Source organism: Malania oleifera, chromosome 10 (genome assembly GCF_029873635.1).
Source record: "Malania oleifera isolate guangnan ecotype guangnan chromosome 10, ASM2987363v1, whole genome shotgun sequence".
Classification (NCBI taxonomy): Eukaryota; Viridiplantae; Streptophyta; class Magnoliopsida; order Santalales; family Ximeniaceae; genus Malania; species Malania oleifera.
This window is the reverse complement of record NC_080426.1, coordinates 51295085-51304367: the sequence shown is the minus strand read 5'-3', so window position 1 is coordinate 51304367 and position 9283 is coordinate 51295085. Positions and strand designations below refer to the sequence as shown.

General features: G+C 35.5%; 1 protein-coding gene across 28 annotated transcripts; it reads right to left on the bottom strand.

Annotated features, from left to right (window-relative positions):
• Nucleotides 1–200: 200 nt before the first annotated feature.
• On the bottom strand, nucleotides 201–8320 carry LOC131165350 (common plant regulatory factor 1). Of its 28 annotated transcripts, XR_009139543.1 has the most exons (15): nucleotides 7970–8226; nucleotides 5506–5641; nucleotides 5134–5178; nucleotides 4940–5035; nucleotides 4744–4821; nucleotides 4212–4372; nucleotides 3994–4051; nucleotides 3869–3917; nucleotides 3036–3295; nucleotides 2675–2752; nucleotides 2419–2544; nucleotides 1919–2205; nucleotides 1692–1849; nucleotides 1205–1244; nucleotides 201–494 (listed from the first exon to the last, which is right to left on the bottom strand). XR_009139543.1 is itself a non-coding variant. In XM_058123051.1 (13 exons), the coding sequence occupies exons 2-12, from the start codon at nucleotides 5563–5565 to the stop codon at nucleotides 1966–1968; spliced, it is 1251 nt and encodes a 416-aa protein (XP_057979034.1). In that variant the 5' UTR covers nucleotides 5566–5641; nucleotides 7970–8226; the 3' UTR covers nucleotides 900–1244; nucleotides 1919–1965. The 28 variants fall into 28 exon arrangements, 19 of the variants coding, with proteins under 19 accessions (XP_057979034.1, XP_057979044.1, XP_057979036.1 ...); XR_009139542.1 differs by lacking the exon at nucleotides 1205–1244; XR_009139546.1 differs by lacking the exon at nucleotides 1205–1244 and having other exon boundaries at nucleotides 1957–2205.
• Nucleotides 8321–9283: the final 963 nt, after the last annotated feature.

The window sequence follows — 9283 nt, the reverse complement described above, 5'->3', positions numbered from 1 at the left end:
GTCACTGAAATGGAATTAAACACATTCTACGCTATTTGAGAGGTACATATGATTTGAATCTATTCTACTCATTTGATTTCAAATCTCAATTAGTAGGATATGCAGATGTTGAATATCTATATGACCCTCACAATACTAAATCTCAAACTGGATATGTATTTCTTTACGAAAAAATTATTATATCTTGGAAATTAGTAAAATAGACAATTACAACAACATTCTTCAATCATTGTGAAATACTAGTTATACATGAAGTTAGTAGAGAATGCGTGCGGCTCTGTGTCTTCAATCAATCAAGAATATTCCAACAATTTGATATGAAGACAACACTGCATGTTTAGCTCAACTAAGAAGATGATACATAAATAGTGACAGAACAAAACATATCTTTTCAAAATTCTTCTATACATATGAACTCCAAAAAAATAATGATATAAATGTTCAGCAGATTCGATCAAGGGATAATCTAACAAATTTGTTCACCAAAACTTTACCTGTTACAACATTCAAGAAATTGATTCATCTCATTAGAATGAGACACTTTAAAGATATTAACATAAATAATTAATATATGAGTGACATCGAAGGGAGTGTATAATGGGTTATGAGAAATATGGATGTCATCCCATCTTCAACCACTTTGATTTTCCATCCTATGGTATCCATATTTCCCTATAAAAGGACATCCTACCCCTCACATTTGTTAAACATATCTTTGCATGCTTGTATAAATATTACATGCTTAAATACTCACTTGCATTCTTGAAATAAGTAGAGTATATTAAAACAAAAAAAAATGAGAGATATATATCGGCTGATTCCATATCATATTATACTTTCTCGCATGATAATAAAATTTTGATTCCATCCACCCATAAAATAGACATAGCGAAACCATATAAATTTCTACCTCGTCTCTATTTATTTATTTGCATCTTTTATTTTTTTTTAAAATTCTCCACTTCTCTAAGTTAACCAAACAACTGACGATGAAGGTATTGATTCATATTGATTCATCAATATCACCTCCAGCACGCACAATAGACCTCCCAAATGCATTTTCTATGATTCACAAACCAACTTAACAAATCACATCTATTTTTTTTAAACTCCAAATTTCTTTAAAATTATTTTCATCTTCAATAGCAAATTTTCCTTCTAAAATAAAAATTATTTTTTTCTTAAAATCCAGCATTGCACGCACATGACAGTGTCGATCAGCTCCTCTGCTGGTCAAGTAGTTCCTGAATTGTCAAGATGAACAGAGAGAGATTAGAATTCTGCTCATCCTTGCAGCTAGCAGAGCGCAACTTCAAAACCTTTTTGTGGAGTTTGAACTAAAAGACAGTTAAAATGGAATGAAAAACCGATTGACCAATATGTAAGACTTATAAAAAGTCAATTTCACCTCACTCTGCTCCAAATCATAACTAAAAAATTCTTGACCCAAATATGCAAACCACCAGACTCGTCCACTGAAAATATTATCTTTAAAATCTCCATGAATTTGAACAATTGATTCATAAAATTATTAAGCATGTCCAAGTAATGAAAGTAACAACTGAAAGGCATAAATCTCACAGAAGGCACACCAGTGTTCATCCAAATACTACACATAAAAGAGTTCCATCTCCAACACTTGCCAGTCGTAAAAATTGCATAACTAAACAATATATAAACAGTTCCAATACCTTCCCTACTCTGTTGCCTAATTCTCTTCAATGTACACTACTTTATCTGGCGATCACAGCAATCTGATATTTGATAAAATACATCAGTTCCGCCATGAGAGAGCTAACTCAGAACTTGTTAAAATTAGTACTTTGCATGAATACCCCATCCTATTCACCTGTTCCATTTCTGAACTATTGTTAGCTGCTATCTTGGGCTTGCGATAATACCAGCACAATGAGATTACCTTAAATTTTAATATAACAGGAGGCAAAAGTATTGCACCTTCCTTCATCAGCCAGCTACAACAGCATTAGCCCTAGGATTTGCATCCAAAAGTTGGCGGAGCTTAGCCCCAGAGTTTGAGCTTTTCTCATATGCATCACCCTCATGCTCGGGGTTTCTATCAACACAGCCTGAATTGCTTACTCTTGACAATAGGTTTTCTGTGCTGATAGGTGGTGCTCTATTATTGTCAGCCTTGCTAAAAAGCATTCCTTCTGTTCCTCCTATTTGTACATTTTTCAGTTTTTCCTGGCAAGTTAAGGTCCCCATTTGAGTCAGACAAAGGAAATTACCAGGCAACAATAAATCTGCAGTTATGGCATTATCAAAACTTTTTCCATTTCCCCTGTGGAAATGATATCGCTTAAAGCTACAGACGAGAACACGACAACAACAAAAGGAGACCCCAAAAAAAATATCATGAGGCTGAGAGAATATGAAGAAAGCACGGCGTAAAATTACCATTAATGTAGCATTTTCAAGCCTCAATTTCTCAGAACTCTGTGTTAACCTATTTATTTCTGATTTAAGCACAACATTTTCAGCACCCAATGCTTCAACTTTCATTGCAAGTTCCTCGGTCTCCGCCTGGATGGGGAGAAAATAAGGTGAAGCAAACATTAGCTATTGCAGTGAGCTAAAGTATGCACCGTAAATAAGCTCAAGCCAATGATGGGACTGTAAGGTGTCAAACAGCACATTTCTACTCATCCTATACCTGCTTCCTCAACCGTGACCGTCGAGCAGATTCTCGATTGGATTGTTTCCTCCTCTCCCTTTTCAGCTCTCGTTCATTCTAAACAGAATAAGGAAAAAAGAATAACATCAAAAATTAATTTTAGAATAACAGGGTTGAGAAATGGATTCAAAGTATTGCCTGCCTGGAACAGTACCAAAAGCCAGTTTGGTCTGGCCACACCCTGAAATCTTAGCACAGACAATTTCATCAACTGGGTTGGTCTGTTTCCATATCTTTTTTACAAACTATGTTTGTATAAACTGACCAAAGTCAAAAGTGGACAAGCTTAAGAAAATATTTTTGAAGAATGAGTGAACTAAGGAACATTTGCAGACAGTACTTGTAACAAGGCTTCAGAAGGAAACACTGCACAAAGTTGTGGTCCTTGTGGCAGACTAGTTGGACTTGTTTTTGCATTCACGCTTACAGGGTTCCTAAGCTCCAATGTTGTGGTCATACTAGGAGAAAGTACAGTTCCTCCAAGTTTACCAGTGGCACTAGCAGAAGCAACACTGATACCCAAAACCTTATCGGTAGCTGCATTTGTCTCCCCAGCAGGCACCAGACTGGTCTGTGTTTCAGCTTTTCCTTCTCCACCTGCTGGTTTAGCATCATAAAAATCAAAAAATGAATATACAAATGCTCAATTTGTTTCTTCTTCACACCTCTCTGCATGGATTTTGTTTTATGAGAATCAGTTTATCAATAACACATAAAAAATAGAAAAAAAATACATCAGTTTTCTTAGCACATCATACTTTCCACTAATTATGTTATATTACTGAAAACATTTTTAAGGGCACCATTTCTACCATCCTGCAATGGTCAAAATATCATGTGCACAGCATAAAGAAGAGGCATTGCTACTTAACCTTTGAGAAAGAGTGAAAAAACAATTCCTTTATTGAAACTGACAAATATACACTAATCAATCAGGTGTGAGAAAGTAAAACCTGGGTAATAGTTTTTTCCCCTCTTTTTTTTTAAAAATAAAAAATAAAATTTTATTTTTGAATGTCAGACAAAGTAGATCTAAAGGATTAGGGGATTGGGTTTCTCTTGCTCCACACTACCAATACTCAGCGAAGGAAGTTATACTACTGAAGCAAATTTGTCACAGATAAATTCTAAGGGTCCTGAAGATATACTATTTTATAAGGATTGCACACATACCAATTGTTGGAGTACCCTCCCGGCTTCTTTTCCTTCCAGCCTCACCAGCCTGGCAAAAGATTGGGGGTCATAATTAGGACTTGTATATGAAAGACTCAAAGACATGTAAAAAAGAAAACCTTTACCCTTGCTGTATTCCCATCGCTTCCATCACTGGAACCTTCAGTCTCTCCACTGTTCACACTGTTTATCAAATTTGAAAGTTAGCCCAGGACAAGAGACTTACTACAAATAGGAAGAACACAATTCTCTTAGATACAGTGTGAAGAAGCTATGAAGGACTACCACACTGCTTGTCAAATAAAATATAGCAAATGAGAAAAGGTTCTTTAGTTCAACCAACCTCTGTGACACCCTATGGTCAGCGCCACCATCAGCACTATGGCTACTACCATTGCCAATTGACATTGCCAGCCCATCAAACCCTTTCAACTTCTTCATTAAACCTCTGTCTGTATTTGCTGATGATTTCCCAGGTGTTTCGATGTTCGAAGTGGTTGCAACCTGCAAAATCATAAGATAATTAGATTCAACAACTATTTATGGGTGCCAGATAATCATAGGGTGACTTTCCAGCTTCCCTGGTGGGCGCATGTCAAAACAATATCATTCCATTAACCTCAACAGAACATAACCAGAAGACTCCAAGGGTGTGCTTAGTTGTGTAAAACAGTATTACTACAAAAATCTAGGGCTAATAAGCAAGCACGTAAAACTTCATTCCCTCTCGATTTCAGAGGACTTTCAAAATGCCCATTCACTTTTCACGAGAACACTACAAACAACTGCACATGATGTCAAACTAAGCTCACCCTCCTGAAAGATAACAATTACCCTTTAGATAATGAAGAAAACTAAAAAGGATGCAGACTCACAAGAGGAACTGCAGGATGTGGATAGATGCCGTGCGAGTACAATGCTGCGTAGGGTGCCCCATAAGATGGCATCATTGGCTGAGAGAATTAATAGCCAAGTTGTGAATCATCCATGTCAAAAGTCTATTTGAATATGTATCTTGGCATAAAAATGCTACTATGTTTGATGTAAACATGCTGCTGCTTCAGGAAATACCTGTGGAGGACCCCACACATAAGGGTGAGGAGCATGACCTGATGCCACAGATGAATTATAGTATGGTGGTAGAGCAACTCTGGCGCCATAATATGCCTGAATTTAAAACAAAGCAGCTTGCATTACTGCTATCAATTTAATTCATACAGCAGTTTCATTTTATTAAAAGGAAATTAATGCACGCTTAAAGGTACCTGCATGGCGGTCCAATCAGGATACACATGAACATTTGTCTGATCCTGTCAAATACAGAAGCATTGACCAATTCTCAGGCACAAACTGAAGTGGTAATCACCCCCTCCCCCGCCACAAAAAATAAAAAGAGGAGTAATCATGTCTGCATACAATTAGGCAACACAGTTTTCTCCATCCATGGGATAGAGTAGAGTTGCTTGATAACAGAACTGCAGTTATGCTAGGTTTGAAAGCATGAATTTTGGACCTTGAATTTGGATTTGAGCAGATTTGCACAAATTTCAATAAAATTTATATTATATTTTATCCAAATCCAAAGCCTCGTCAGACAGGGTTAGAGTAAAAGGAATGTCTATATCATTTCAACTTACCGGTGCAGGTGAAGATAATTTCTCGGAATTAGAAGGCTTCACTTCTTCACTGTTTCCCATCTTTAAGCACCAAACAAGAAGCTCTCAATTGATTGAGAGACGGTGCAAGAAAAATCGCTTGTCCCTATTTTCTCCTCTGATAAAAAATTGCATTTAAAGTAGCTACATCAAATACTGACAAGCAAGAAATATATGAATGCTAATGATCTAAAATCTAAAAAAAATTGGGAAAAAAAGGTTATATTGAACCAAGGGTATCAACCCACCAATTCAAATAAAACCATCACACAATGTGCTTCAGTAATGTAACGTGAGCCAAAATTAGGAAACACAAATTGCTGGTTCCTCAAAGGTTCTAGAAATCTTATACCAATTAGCAAAACATAGTGCCTTAATAAACATAGAAAATCAAACATCTGACTACGGCCACTAAGATTCACTTGAATGACATGATTTTGATGATCCGCTTATATAAGAAAACCCAGCCAATTTCATATGTTCAAATAAAATTCAGCACACAAAGAGGAAGGTGAAGCATTAAGAAGCCATGTTGAAAGAGGCTGAAACCCAAGCTGATCAGCTACAAAAAGCTATCAAATACGAAGTTGATAAGCAACACCACAACTGAATTTTATAGCCAAAATTTTATGTTCCCTTCCTCCCTTCAAATTTAAAACTACAAAGAGCATGGCTAAATGAATGTCAATCGCCTGACCCAGTAAAGGCTTCAAAGTTCTATGCAAAAGGATGAGAAAAATGATTTTAAAAATTGAAATTGATATGAAGAATTAGGTTATTCAGTTACTGGGAAAGAAACCATATACCGTATTACAAATAAAGAAAATAACTCTAGCACAAGGCATCCGTCCATCCCATCATCTAATTCCGACACATAAACATCTATATCAACAACAATCAAACATCCCCTCCCCCACCCCCAAAATAATTTTTTTCTTAAAAAAAAATCCTTTCTTCAAGGTCTAGAACCTCAGATCCCAAAGTAGCTAAATTTCCATTCTTCTTAAAGTTCATTCAATTACAGCACCAATCATTAATAAATTCCAAATGGTTTAAATTCCTCCTAAAAAAAATACAGCTCAACTGAACAGAAACATCTCTCTAAAAACCCATCCCGCAAATAACCATACAAATCAGAAAAGCTTTTACTGCTATTTCAGGACACAGATGCTACAGTCTTCCAGTTCAGTCAACAATAGCTTTCCCGCAAAATGAAAAAAAAAATTAAAAAATTAAAACAAATTTTTTAAAAAAAATCCCTTTATAGGTCAAGTTTTGACCCCCAAAATCTGAGATAATCAGCACCTCAACAGCACACACAATTTCAGAATTAAATAGAGTTGTGTTGCTGCACAGGCATCAAATAAATTAAACAACACTAGCCCAGGAAAAATAAATTGCGACTCTGAGACTGTTTTTATGATGAAGATTTGATGATTTGTTAAATGAAAGATAGCAGATCTTCCAACAATAAATTCAATGAATTAGACCTAAATGCATAAAAATAATTTCACCAATAACAAGGTTAAAAAAGAACGGGTGATCTGCCCACAACAACAACAGAAACACTAATAGCAAAGAAAAAAAAATGGTGGAAGTAAGAAACTGTAAATTCGACAAAAAAAAATGGTGGAAGTAAGAAACTGTAAATTCGACGATCCCCAGAGAAGGAGAATGGTAAAGGGTCATTTGTGTCTTTCCACTATCACCTAATCATAACAAGAAATGTAAAATCAACAAATTGCAGCCTATAACCAATACCATCTCTGGCCAGGTCGCCATGGATGTAGTGGGTAAAAGACAAAACTATCCTTCTTAGCCAACCTAAGGGAGAAAAAGAAACGCTAATTTGTCTTCTTTAAAAAAATTAATAATACTCTTATCCAAGCACCTTCTTATTTACGATTTTTTTTGCTTTCTTTCTCTGTGTCTGAAAGTGCAGAAAGATGAAACAGTTTTGGATTTGAAGAATCACGTCCATGGAAGAGCAAAAAGAAACACGTAAATAATTTGAAAAAAAAAAAAAAAAACCTGTGCTACAGTCGAATCACCGAGCAGAGACGCGCAGATTCATATTTTACAACAGAACAAAGACGGTTTAAAGAGATCACACAACTTCTGACCCTAATTCCCCCGTTTGGTCGCTGAGAAAACGGGGGAAAACAGAAAGAGAAAACAAATAAAATTTTGGTCCTAACGTTCTCTATTTTACTTCAGTTTCCCAAAAACACTCAACTCAAAAAAGAAGACAAACCACTCTTGCGCTTAGTTTAGCTCCGCCAAAGTTTATCTTTTTCCGGGTCCCTACTCCACCATAACGATAAAACTGAAATTCAAAAACCTCAATTTCCTTCTCTTTCCCGCATTCACCACACAACCAAACAGACGCAAAAACATAATCAAAACAGAAAAAATCAATCGAACTCCAACTCGAATTTCACCGTACCTGCAACTCTCCTATCATAGCACGCCCCCGAGAAATCTCTCCTCCGCTCGAAAAATCAAGGTTAAAAAAAAAAAAAAACACGGACGAAATCAAGAGCTTCAATCCTCAGCTATCTCGAACCTAGCTTCCCAACCTCGACATTCTCTTTCTCTTTCTCTCAATTTTCTCGCTCTGGGAACGGAGGGAAAGCTCGGCTTTTGCAGAGAGAGAGGAGGGTGGGGGGAGCGCCAAGGCACCGTCCACGTCAGGAAACACGTGTCGTATAAGAGGGGGGATGTACTGTATGTGAGTACAGGTGGGCAGGGAAATACGGAGGAGAGGTGGTGGGGGGGCATAGGTGGTGGTTGAGCTGGCCTCTCGGTGATTTCGCGGCCCATTTAATTTATTCCGCGTCACCTCTGCCGGACACGTGGTCATCCACCACTCGGTCTACGCGTCCTCCGGTTTAGGGTTGTCTTGCGGGCCCACCCGTCATGTGCCTGACGTGTCCCATTCTTTTTTTAAAATTAAATTAAATAGTAAATACTTCCTATTCAATTGTTCATTAAATATTATAAAATTAATAGGATAAAACAAATGACAATCGCCTCTCTCCCATTTAATGAAAAGGCCAAAAAACTTTTAATATCAACGCAAGTGCTCTTAACATTTATGAAAAAAGTATTTAATAAATATAAATGCTTCAAGCAGAGTCTACTAATTTTTTAAAAAACTAATGGAAAATTTCTTTCTTATCTTATATTTAGGTTTTAGGTTTTAGGTTATATTTATGTAGATTTGAATCTATATAAGTTTAAGACTGAAATTCATGTTTCTAAGCCTAATTAATATTAATTTTTTAATAAAAAATTTAAAAATTTTGAAGGAATTGGTGTGTGTTTTTACGAGTATCAAAAGAGGATATTTTCTTTTAATAAATATAATTATTATAAGCCAAGTGGCCTAGTTTATGTTTCTATTTTTATTACAAGCAATATTCGTGATTTGCAAGAAAATGCGATGTAAATTTTTTGCTTCCAAATATTAAAGTGTTGATAAATTTAATATGAAAACAATTAAAGTCTATTCTTAAAAAAGGCAAGAAAATTTTTGTTCACTTCTTGCACAGCTTGTTCAAATTATTTTAAGTTAATTTAATTATTGTTATGGATTACATCTTTAAAAATTAATAAATTATAAATATTATTAATTTATTTTTAAATGGAAATTTTAATTATATGAAATAATAAATATAAATATTAATTATATTAATTAAAAATAGAGAGTTAAAGTAAAGTAGACTTACTAAATAATCCCGTGTATGGGAGTTGAATT